The sequence below is a fragment of the Ciconia boyciana genome, chromosome 2 (assembly GCF_034638445.1).
Source record: "Ciconia boyciana chromosome 2, ASM3463844v1, whole genome shotgun sequence".
In the NCBI taxonomy this organism is placed as follows: domain Eukaryota; kingdom Metazoa; phylum Chordata; class Aves; order Ciconiiformes; family Ciconiidae; genus Ciconia; species Ciconia boyciana.
Window position 1 is genome coordinate 135,396,894 of NC_132935.1, and position 12,594 is coordinate 135,409,487.

General features: G+C 38.1%; 1 protein-coding gene across 4 annotated transcripts in view; it reads left to right on the top strand.

Annotated features, from left to right (window-relative positions):
• SNX13 (sorting nexin 13) overlaps nt 1-10,878 on the top strand; it is a 73,322-nt gene extending 62,444 nt beyond the window's left edge. For 3 of the 4 annotated variants that reach the window (XM_072854180.1, XM_072854178.1, XM_072854181.1), the window contains 5 exons: nt 1,182-1,327; nt 3,112-3,180; nt 4,316-4,428; nt 7,335-7,578; nt 7,682-10,878. In XM_072854180.1, the coding sequence (XP_072710281.1) occupies nt 1,182-1,327; nt 3,112-3,180; nt 4,316-4,428; nt 7,335-7,578; nt 7,682-7,721 (612 nt within the window). In that variant the 3' untranslated portion in view covers nt 7,722-10,878. Of the gene's footprint in view, nt 1-1,181; nt 1,328-3,111; nt 3,181-4,315; nt 4,429-7,334 lie in introns of all 4 variants that reach the window. The other variant, XM_072854179.1, reaches the window with a different exon arrangement.
• The last annotated feature ends 1,716 nt before the right edge of the window (nt 10,879-12,594 follow it).

A 12,594-nucleotide genomic window follows, 5' to 3' on the forward strand; every position in this document is an offset into this window, starting at 1 on the left:
CAAAAAAATGTCCACATACCTGTGAGATCTTGCTACTTTTTCCAGCGTAGGATTAACAATACAGTGCAAGCTACTTCTCTTCCAGGTGGAGCTGTATCAGATTTCAAATACAAAACAAAATTCTGAATGTTATGCTTAGAATGTAAAAATCCTAATTAAAAAAAACAACAGAGAAAGTGCATTCAGTCTTTAAATAAATTTTGCTGAGGATATAGTAAGATTTTAGCTTGCTATTCTATAAAGTTTTAATAATAAATATAAAGTTTAAATAATGAATCAGTGAAAAAATCAAATTCATTTGTTGTATTTGAGATAAATATTTCTGGTCTCTTGTGTAATACAGCTGTAACTCCAAAAGCTGTCTTTTTATGCAATACCTTAAAAATATGTAGGCTTGTATTTCGGCATATAAGCATGCCATGAGAAGCTGCTGTTGTTTCTATAAAAGAAACAGTAATAACAACTAAGATGAAAATCTAATACTTTCATACGACACATTTAGTAAACTCTCCCTCCAATTTTAAGATTTGAAAAAATGTTTACAGTTACTGCAAGCGTATGACATCCATCTGTAAAAACTTTTACATAGTTACTGAATCCTCTGTTTTAGGATTTCCACGAAAGTTGTTTTTTTGTAAGCTGATCTGTGTAACATCTTCTATTAAATAATAAAATGATGATGCTTTTCTTAATCTACAAGCACTTAATAGCCATGCAGGCTAGAACAATATCTAAATAAAAAGCAGTTCATTGCAGTGAAGTGTCATTGTTCTTAGGAGGTTCTGAATTTGGCGCAGTGCATCCATAAGAAAAAGATACCAAAGAAAAGCTCCTTCCAGAGTTTTTATGTTGGGCAGTTGGAAGCACAGCTACCGAAGGAAGGGATTAGGGACAAGCACTCTCTTCAGGACATATTTACTTGTATTGACTTTATTCAGCTTTGGTGAAATAACTTTCTTTTTGTCTTATTTCAAAAATTCAATGGATTTAAGCCTACTTTAATTTTCAGTCTTTCTTTGCTATTAGTGAGGTTATAGAAGATTTAGGGAATACAGAGCAAAGTGTTTCTGTCATTGTTCTGCTTATACTGAAGCATTTGACCTGTGAAGTAGCTACTAGAATTGTAGCTTTCTTGAACTGAAATAAAAGTTTACTGATCATACTTTTACTCGCTTGATCAGGTGGATGACAATATTCCGCTGAGAGTAATGCTCCTCCTTATGGATGAAGTCTTTGACTTAAAGGAAAGAAATCAGTGGTTAAGAAGAAATATAAAAAATCTGCTTCAGCAGCTTATTAGAGCAACATACGGTGACACAATTAATAGGTACTGCTTTTCTTATATAGAGCGATCGTGTGAGTGAGACTATGTAGACGGTGTCTACAAATCCTTTTTGGTATTACTAAATTATTGTGGTTTAGATCTGCATGCATTGCCCTTTGAAGAGGATCAGTAAACCAAGTACAAATGTGGTGTAAAATGGAGATAAACACAAAACATTGCTGAAAGACAAATTCCAGTAACTCTTATATGCCAGAGAACTTCCAAAAGAGCTCTCACATATCAACAAGAGTTCACATTTCTGTGAATGTAACTTAATACTGATGGTGTCTATGCTTTTTGCCCCCTGTTTACACTATACTTTTTGTTGTTAATACTGTTTATTACTTTCTGCACTATATCTGTTTACATCTCTTTGCCACAAACATACACTGGCACTGTCAAATTATGTGAACTGTACTGAGTTGCTATGTTAAGTTTTTGCTCTCACACTTTAAAAGATGGGGGGGGGGGGGGTGACACAACTGTTATGGGGTCTGTTCTGCCCCCACTGTGTTCTCTGTAATTCACATATACCCTTTTTCATGCAAATGCAAAGCAAATTAGTAGTGCTAAATAAGTAATGTTTCTTGCCCTCAGCTTAGAAATCTACTGTTTCCAGGCTTTCCCTTCTAATAATTTGTTTCTGAAATGTAAATAAAAATATAGAACAAAAAAAATTCCAGAAACAAGCTCGGCCCTAAATTGTCACTTTGGATTAGTGCCATGAATGAAAAACATAATTTCTTGCAGGTGAGAAGTAGTTTCCTTTTACTTTTTCAGGACATTCCTCACTGTATCATTACTTTTTACCCTTCACAAGTATATTTTTGATATTTTCATAATCACTGTTAAACATATAGACAGTTCTTGTGGTACCAGTAGTGATGCAGCCATCTAATAATACTGGGTGTTTTTCAAATAATTCCTCGTGGCCGGGTGACAATTATCTTGAGACCTGTGGTTCCAAAAACATGCTGCCCTGTTGAACAACTCTGAATAGTTTTTGGTGTTTTCAGATTGTAGTATAACTAGTTGAGTTTGTGCACAGGCTGCTGCTTTCTTATTGCAGAGATGTGTGCAGAACTATTTTGCTTCTGCATTTGGAGCTATTCCAGATACTCACAGCTTCCTCTGGTTTGGCAGTCATACCTTATCCTAGGAGATTCTTGGGGTTTAATGGCATTATGCACCAAAACTGTGTTTTCCTGTTTCTTAGAAAACTAAATTCAAATTATGTTTAGGGAAATAATCCTGGTATTATGGTGATACACAGATGCGTATATCATTTCTGTAAACATACTAGATTTGGCTGTTGAGCTGTGTGTGTGTGTTGATGAATGAAGGTCAAAGTTTAGGATCAGTCTGTATCTCCTGTTAAAGATTATGAAGTAACTGCATACATAAGTATGGTAATTGGAGATTTTAGGTAGGTTCTTTGCTTACAGAAGCAGAACTTGAAGAGCGCTCCATGAAGAGGAGCGCTCTACAAGCAGAACATTTATCTAATGTTCATGGGAGATGTAACATCAGTTTTCCAGCCTGCTTAGTCATTGTACATTTCGTCAAAAAGAAAAAGGCTTTAGCTTTAGGAGTGATCAGTGAGCTTAGATTTTTATCTTGAGATTCAGTGTTTGCCTTCCTAGTGTGCAGTTGTATAGAACCTACTTATGGAGTTGGAGAAAGCTGAAATTATACTTTGTTTGCCCTGGAGTGCTCTTTAAAATGCTCTACTTATTTGTTCCCTGTTTTAAAAATGAAATGAGAGAGACTTGTTGCTTTGATTTTAGAAAAATAGTTGATCATGTTGATTGGATGACATCTCCTGAGCAAGTGGCAGATGCGGTGAAACGCTTCAGGTATGCCTTTTATCATAGATGTTAAATATTAAGTACTTGCCAATTGATGTCTAATATCTATGTATCCTTCCTATTCTTTTTATGTCAGGAAATTATTACTACTGTACAGAATTTCGACTGGAGCATACCCTGCTTTTTACATGTGCTAAGTGAGAGAAAGTAATTGTCACATGAAGAATATTTTTGAGTTTTCTCTTCTTCCTTAAAAAGGTGTTAACCAGTCTAGAAGAGCTAGAGTATGGGTATACTTATGAATTTCATCCTATTACTGGATGAAGCGTCTTGTTTACCTTGATGAAGGCATGTGCATGTCTTGCCTTAAATGGCAAACAATTATTACTAAAAAACCCCTAGCTCTAAGCTAATATGTTTCGCATGTGGGCAGATACAACAGAACTGAAGTCTGAGTTTGAAAGTATCAAAGGCTCTGTCATTCCGTTTCCTAAATGTCTTAATGGCTTCTGCAGTGTTGTTGAGTGAGAGCCACCCCCCTTGCCTTTTTTTTTAATGAGGTGAAAGAGATGAAGTAGGATAACGTATTAGCCAAAGGGTCATACTTTACAGATATTCTGTTATTCTTTAATAAAACCAAGTAAGAATGTGCGCTTCTTACTCAGAAAAAGAATATGTCATTCACTGAGACATAATACCTTTTTAGACAGAGGCATGTCTTTTGCATTAGGCTTTATACTGCACTGAAACTACTTTGTCTCAGCTTTAGCTTGTTGATAGGTTAACTACTGTCAAGAGATCTAATGAAGCAGTTGATAGATCTAAGCCTAGAGTCTCTCAGTGGCAATAGAGACTGATTGGTAAAAGCAAATCTTAGGTATATTTTATGTAACAACTATGTGGTATTTGAATGTTTGTGGTGTGTAATATTTTCTTAAAATTCTCTTTCATCTGATTCTTGTACTGGAAAAGTATATGGTAACTACTAATAGGTTGAGTGTACTTCTTGCTTTTGATTTCTTTTTCACCTTTTCTTTTCCCTGTTCTAATATTTGAAGTGTGTGTTAGGTTGTGTGCAAATTACTTTCTTGTATTTATTTTATGAGATAGCTTTGAGGGATTAAAAAGAGCCTTTCCCTTGATAAAATTTTAATGTATTTTGACAGATTTGCTTTTGTTACAGAGATGCTTTTTGGCCCAACGGCATTTTAGCAGAGACTGTTCCACGGAGGGACAAAGCTATTAGAATGAGAACAAGAGTGGCAGGAAAGACCAAATTACTGGAGGTAATGCCAGGTAAGTGAGTCTGGGATTGAAGCCTAATAATTCTTACCATATATTGTTACTGGAATGAATGTCAGTATTCTTGCTGATTGTTGAAATGTTGAAAAGAAATGTTGACATATGAACTGTATTTAAATAAAAAGGTTTTTAATTATTAAAGCAGTGAACATTTTCACATATACTGTGACTTTGCAACTGTAATGCTCTTAGAACCAACCCGGTATTTAGTTTCACTAAAGGATTTAAGTTTAATGCATGAAATACAGAATCACAGAATCGTATAGGTTGGAAAAGACCTTTAAGATCATCGAGTCCAACCGTAAACCTAACACTACCAAGACCACCACTACACCATGTCCCTATGCACCTCATCCAAACGTCTTTTAAATACCTCCAGGGATGGCAACTCAACCACTGCCCTGGGCAGCCTCTTCCAATGCTTGACAACCCTTTCAGAGAAGTAAAATTTCCTAATATCCAGTCTAAACCTCCCCTGGTGCAACTTGAGGCCATTTCCTCTTGTCCTATCACTTGTTACCTGGGAGAAGAGACCAACCCCCACCTCTCTACAACCTCCTTTCAGGTAGTTGTAGAGAGTGATAAGGTCTCCCCTCAGCCTCCTTTTCTCCAGGCTAAACAACCCCAGTTCCCTCAGCCGCTCCTCATAAGACTTATGCTCTAGACCCTTCACCAGCTTCGTTGCCCTTCTCTGGACATGCTCCAGCACCTCAATGTCTCTCTCGTAGTGGGGGGCCCAAAACTGAACACAGTATTGGAGGTGTGGCCTCACCAGTGCCAAGTACAGGGGGACAATCACTTCCCTAGTCCTGCTGGCCACACTATTTTTGATACAAGCTGGGTTGCTGTTGGCCTTCTTGGCCACCTGGGCACACTGCCGGCTCATATTCAGCCAGCTATCAACCAACACCCCCATGTCCTTTTCTGACAGGCAGCTTTCCAGCCACTCTTCCCCAAGGCTGTAGTGTTGCATGGGGTTGCTGTGGCCCAAGTGCAGGACCTTGCACTTGGCCTTGTTGAACCTCATACAAGTGACCTCAGCCCATCGATCCAGCCTGTCCAGATCCCTCTGTAGAGCCTTCCTCCCCTCAAGCAGATCAACACTCCCACACAACTTGGTGTCATCTGCAAACTTACTGAGGGTGCACTCGATCCCTTCGTCCAGATCATTGATAAAGATATGAAACAGAACTGGCCCCAACACAGAGCCCTGGGGAACACCACTTGTGACCGGCCGCCAACTGGAGTAGACTCCATTCACCACCACTCTTTGGGCCCGGCCATCCAGCCAGTTCTTTACCCAGCGAAGACTACACCCACCTAAGCCATGAGCAGCCAGTTTCTCCAGGAGAATGCTGTGGGAAACTGTGTCAAAGGCTTTACTGAAGTCTAGATAGACAACAGCCTTTCCCTCATCTACTAGGCAGGTCACCTTGTCATAGAAGGAGATCAGGTTGGTCAAGCAGGACCTGCCTTTCCTAAACCCATGCTGGCTGGGCTTGATCCCTTGGTTATCCTCTACATGCCATGTGATGGCACTCAGGATGATCTGCTCCATCAGCTTTCCCGGTACCGAGGTCAGGCTGACAGGCCTGTAGTTCCCCGGGTCCTCCTTCCAGCCCTTCTTGGAGGTGAGTGTCACATTCGCTAATCTCCAGTCAACTGGGACCTCCCCAGTTAGCCAGGACTGCTGGTAAATGATGGAAAGGGGCTTGGTGAGCACTTCTGCCAGTTCCTTCAGTACTCTCAGGTGGATCTCATCAGGCCCCATAGACTTGTGAATGTCTAAGTAGGTGGTGTAGCAGGTCACTAACCATTTCCCCCTGGATTATGGGGGCTCCATTCTGGTCCCCGTCCCTATCTTCTGACTCGGGGGGCTGGGTACCCAGAGAACAATTGGCCCTGCTATTAAAGACTGAGGCAAAGAAGGCATTAAGTACCTCAGCCTTTTCCTCATCCTTGGTCACTGTGTTCCCTCCCCCATTTACTAGGGGCTGGAGATTCTCCTTAGCTCTCGTTTTGCTGCTAATGTATTTGAAGAAGTATTTTTTGTTGTGTTTTACAGCAGCAGCCAGATTGAGCTCTAGCTCAGCTTGGCCCTTCTAATTTTCTCCCTGCACAGCCTCACTACACCTTTGTAGTCCTCCTGAGTTGCCTGCCCCTTCTTCCAGAGGTCACAGACTCTCCTCTTTTTCCTGAGTTCAAGCCAGAGCTCTCTAGTCAGCCAGGCCGGTCTTCTTCCCTGCCGGCTCATCTTTCGGCACCTGGGGACAGCCCGCTCTTGTGCCTTTAGGACTTCCTCCTTAAATAATGTCCAGCCTTCCTGGACTCCTTTGCCCATTAGGGCTGCCTCCCAGGGGACTCTGTCGACCAGTCTCCTAAACAGGCCGAAGTCTGCCCTCTGGAAGTCTAAGGTGGCAGTATTGCTGACCCCCCTCGCCACTTCTCCATGTATCAAAGACTCTATCAGTTCGTGATCACTCTGCCCAAGACGGCGTCCAACCATCACATGGCTCACAAGTCCTTCTCTGTTCATGAACAAGAGGTCCGGCGGGGCATCTTCCCTAGTTGGCTCACTCACCAGCTGTGTCAGGAAGTTATCTGCCACACACTCTAGGAACCTCCTAGAGTGTTTCCTCTATTAAATACCTATATTCCAATCAGTATGATTTCATGTAAAATAACATGGTTCCACGTATGTAGTGTAAAAGTGAAGTAATTTTTGGAAATCCTTTCTGCTGTAAGAGAACTTTTAGTTTAGTCATCTTATATATAATAGAGGCACTGTTACTTCAAATTCCAAGCTACATAATTTGAAAGACTTAAAGTTCAGTTTAAGTTTGTTGTTAACACAGAAGCAGAATTTAGCTTAAATTTCTGTGTAACTTTTGTTTTTGTAGATGAACTAAAGCACATCATAGGCGCTGAAACAACACGGAAAGGCATTCTTCGGGTCTTTGAAATGTTTCAGCACACTCAGCTGAATAAGAGAATGGTGTACGTGTTTCTGGAGAGATTCCTAGAAACCTTATTTCCACAAAATAAGTTCCATGAGCTCTTCAACAAACTGCATTCACGGTCAAAGCAGATGCAGAGGTATAAGCAGAGACTACATTCTACTCAAGCGCCTTCCTTGCAGAAAAGGTGACACTTCAAACCTATTAAGCTGGTGTATGTTTGTCCAGGACTAATTACTTGGGCAGATTCTCTGGGGCTTCAAACTCACATGCTGTTATTTCTGCACCAGTCTTCTAGTGTCACATATTAGATTATTAATGCATCTGTAAGACCTGTGGATCTTCTCATCTTCACTTGTAATTCAACCACTACCAGAAAGGTTTGTGTGTCTTAAATGATTTGGTGCGTCATCATGCAACATTGAGAAGAATACTGGCCCAATATATAAGAATGCTGATTCCTTCCGTTCCTGAGTCGATGTTTTGCCAGCAATGAAGAGTGCCAGACTGTCAAGTAAAGCACAACTGTGGTGATACAATGGAAGAAAAGGATGTTTTGGCACTGGGAGATAGTGCAATGTGTGAGAATCAGGTGGAATTGTTCTACATTATGACTGTTGAGGCTCTGTAGGGCTCTTTTAACATTCCTGTAAAGGCTGAGCTAACAGGAAAAGCAGTCTCTGGAATAGCAGGTTCATAGGAGAGGGGAGAAATAGTTATAGCCCCATCATAAAAGTACATTTATTGAAGAAAAGTTGAGGTAATGTGGCTTTTATGCCACATTTACTTCACCTTTCATGTTTGAAAAATAAACTAACGTTAGATCTAATAGGGGTTTTAGTAAAGGCAGAGGTGCAATAGAAATAAACCTTTATTCTGATTATTCTGTAGCTTTAAGGGCCATATTCTGCTCTTATAGCACCTGGCATACATTTTGCATGTAACTTCAATGGAGAAGGGGCATCATATTTATGTTCAATTGGCGTATTTGAACGTATGTCAAGTTGATAGTTGTAGAAGGAAGGGGGTACATGTTTCAAAGAGGATAGACATCACGTTAGAAGATGAAGAAGTTGCACTAAGACACAGTTTACACACAACTCCCCACTAAAATTTGAAACTTCTTTTGGGTGTGAAAAACTATGTCCTACTTAATTGAAAGATTCCTTACCTTTTACTGTGTAAGCCTCATGTGGAAAAATTAGTTGTTTCCTCACAGGTAAAGGATTTCATTAGTCATATGCAAACACTTGGAAATTCCTGAATGCATCTCAGTGTATATATGAAAATAAAAAGGAGAGAAAACTACAATATTTTTTTAAATAATTTTTTTATTTTTTGCATAGTGTAAAATTTTAATACAAATTTGACATCAAGGCCCCACATCCATCTGTTTAGTTTCATTGAAGAATTTCTGTCCAATTAAAAATAAAGTAACAACCAAATAATCCTGTTTGGCCACAGCATATCTCAGTTTGTGTTTTCTTTTTCATAGTCCCCAACTGTTTGAGCACCACTATCCGGGTGAAGAGAAAGTAATCCTATAGAGTCCGTTTTTTTTCTGAACGCTAAACAGAGGGTAAGATATGGCTATTGACCAAGGATCCTTATAGTAATTTGTGTCTTAATGGGAACAAATGATCCTTTTATGTGAGGGAGGAACATAGAACTTTTATGAAAGCGTTCTAAGAGAAGATAGAAGGCTCTCAAAGGACCTAGTTAAATTGGCTGAAGCCTCTATATAGATCATTTTTTCTCATGGACTCTATTAATGCAATGTAGCCTTTTATCATACTACTTAATGATGATCATATTGTACTGTTAACATTCTCATACAGTATGCATGGGCTCAAGTGCACTTTTTTCTTTATTGCAGAACTGAATACTGTAAATGAAATCCCTTTATTTTATAATCCCTAGGAAGACAAGTTGGTAAATATGTAAGAACCCTTCCCCCTTCCTCTCTGCAGGTTCTGTAGAAGCGTGATGATTAAGTGCTGTTGAATTTAACAAAATTATTGAGTTCTGTGTGAAGTAATCAACATAGCCAGCTCCTATTGTTTACATGCCTGTATCTTCCTCTGATGTCAGGGTGCTCAAGCATACCTGACATCTGACTGATGAAAGATCATTCAGCAATTGTTCTTGGCGATATAGTAAATATATCATTGATCCTACCAAATCTAATTTATGTCTTTTAAATCACTGAATTTGTAATGCAGTATGAAAGTGGGAAGTTCAAATACTGTTTTGTCAAATCTGTGGAACCCTTTATCTATCTGTAGGTACCATGAAAAATTTCAAGAGAATAGTGATGATGTGCAAATTTGGGATTTTTTTTTTTAATTATTTGGTACATTTCTGTACAAAAATAATATCTCTAGGAATGTGAACTCAACATAATACGCCATGTTTATTAGTCGTTTTACTTAATGAATTTATTACATATATATACCTATACACACATTTATATACATGTGTGTGCATATGTATATATGTATTGAAGTTTTGTCTTCTGTATTTAATTACAGAAAGTGGCTTCCTAATTCAGTGGTGCCCGTTGGCTGGCAAGAATCATCAGAAATTAATACTTTTTGTTAAAAAGAGTTTGTATGTATCTTTATTTAAATGGTTTTCCTGTTGACAATTTAAAATACCTGCCCTGTCAACCCATGCAGCCTGTTATCCTAGAAAGTCTCCAAAACTGAATGTTAATATACAGCACTTAAGTGTCTGGGTGTATCTTCTGGCCTTTGGGTGCTGTGACTGGCCGCTGAAAATTGTGCCATTGTCAACAAATGCACTTGTTTTAGCCTTAATTATTTTTAAGAGAAAAAGAGCAATTGAATTTTTCATTTGGTTCATCCTCAAGCTTGTGCTGCTGGTGTTTGCTAGAACTAAACAGTAAATTTTAAGTGCTACCAGAATGTGTACCAAAATAAAAATATATGAATTCCACAATCTAAATTTTAATTTTGTGCAATATTTTCATTTAATGCATGTGTATTTGAATAACTGTAAAATAAATGAATTTTTAATGTTTTGAAGTCTAGGTTAAAAAAGTCTTCTCAGCTGAACAATTTTGCATTCTGTTGTTGCGTTAGTTTATTTAAGGACTTGTTTTAAAAGTCTTTATTTGTTACTCCTTTTGTTAATTCCCTTGTTCTCAATGATCCTTGCTCAACTGAGCAAAGCTCATATATTACAAGGGAAAAATCTGAAGAGCACATCTCATGAATATAGCTGTTATAAATTACTTGTGCATATCATTGTACAGTAAGTGTCAGCTGTGTGCCTAATTGTTCTATTGATGCTTTTTCCCTCCCTTCCCCCTCCTCTCGTTTCCGTAACAAAGAATGAACATGAAACAGGCTGCCATGGTCACTTCTACTGAATGGCAGAGGACTCTGAAGTTTTTTTTGGAGTTTGCATTTATGTTCTGTCCAATAGAAAGCTAAAAAATTACACTAATAAAGTATTAACAGGATTATTATGAGTCTCTCTTTATTTTTAAAATAACTTTCTCACTAGCAGGTAACGAATGTTCCTCAAGTCTGGAAAAAAAATCACTAAAGATAAAAATACTGCTCTTAAGTGCTGTTTAAATAAAACAGTCATTCCTTGATTTCCTTTAAACAGTTTATAATCTGGGTTTGCTTTTAACAAATTAATCTCTACATTCATTTTCAACCAGTATTTGCAGAGAGTCCTGTATTTTAAAAATATGTATGCAGAAACAGTGGGACTGTATGGTGTAGGAGGTTTTTTTATATTGTTGGGTTTTTTTACTCTTTGGCTTTTCCCCCCTGGGTTTATTTTTGCAGCAGCTGGATCTACCATGGGAGCACAATTGTTACCCTTGATATATTTATTCCAGCTGTTTCACATTCATCAAAAAGATGTCCTGAGCTAGAGAGATGTTAGTTCTTTGACCCTAGGGTAAAGTGTTTACCGCTTTCACTAACTTAGACACTTTTCCTACAGGATATAGACACATCTCAGGAATTTCACTAGCTGATTGCAAGTTCTTATTTGTTGAAGCTGTTACCCTAGGATAAATTTATGGCAAGAAACCCACTCAATTATAAACTTTTTTTAAAGGTCTTAAAAATATCTGCCATTTGCTAAGCGAGGATAATATGTGTCTGTGGCTTATTTAACTCTCCAGTCTATCACATTATCTGGTTTATATTGGTTTTGATGTCTAGCGAATGTGTGAGGATTGCTGAAGTTTTTGTAAAGTTCAGGAATCAGCATCACTCTGCATCAATTTATTTAACTACAGATTTCATGGTTTATCTCTTGGAAGAAAGATAATTATGTAGTGAAAACAATTAGTTCACTTTTGTCAAGTACTTTGAAAGAAATTAAGCTTTATTTTCACGAAACACTTGAAACATCTATGCCACTGCAGTTTCACCCCCACGCACACAGAAATATGTTTGAATACTTCCGTATTCAAATATCTCAAATAACTGTTTCCCATGCCATGTCTCTTTGAATTACTATGGCATGTTGGGGTTGGGATAATTTGCATGAGCCAGTTTTATTTGATACTTGGTTCAGAAAGGGCTAACTGGAATTCTCATTTAGAATTGGAATAGTACATAAATTAATTCTGAGGTTGGGCTTAAGTAGAGAACGAGACTATATTGAATTTGTTGGTAATCAAGAGCTACTTATTAGGAGTAAGGAATGTAGCTTTCAAAAATAGACTTGCTCTTTCTTACCGTAACAGTTTTAAAAGCAAGTCCCGAGTAGTCTTTTGAATCTGTGTTCTGAATTTTCTCAGCTATATAGGTCTAGAAACATGCTAATTCTGAATTAAGTCAAGAGATACTGATGGAATTTTGTGTTACCTAGAACTCTGGTAAGTTGGTAAGAGATTCTGATAAAATTGTGAGAATTGGGAACACTCTTTGTTGTTCAGAACATGTGGAAGATGGTTGTGTGAGCTACCTAGTTATTCCATGCACAAAATAGCCAGAACTTGAAAGAAACTTTTACTTTTTTTGTTCTTTTTCTTAAAATAGCCAGCCAGTACTAGGGCACAAAACTTTCTTTGCACAGGTCATCTCATGTTAGCAAGCTACAGGTTTTTTATTTCTCAGTTTGAAGATGAAGTTAGAATTTTATTATCAAAGACAATGTTTTCCTTTTTGTTTTCAAGGACTTCATACAAAACATTCCTTTATAGTCTGTT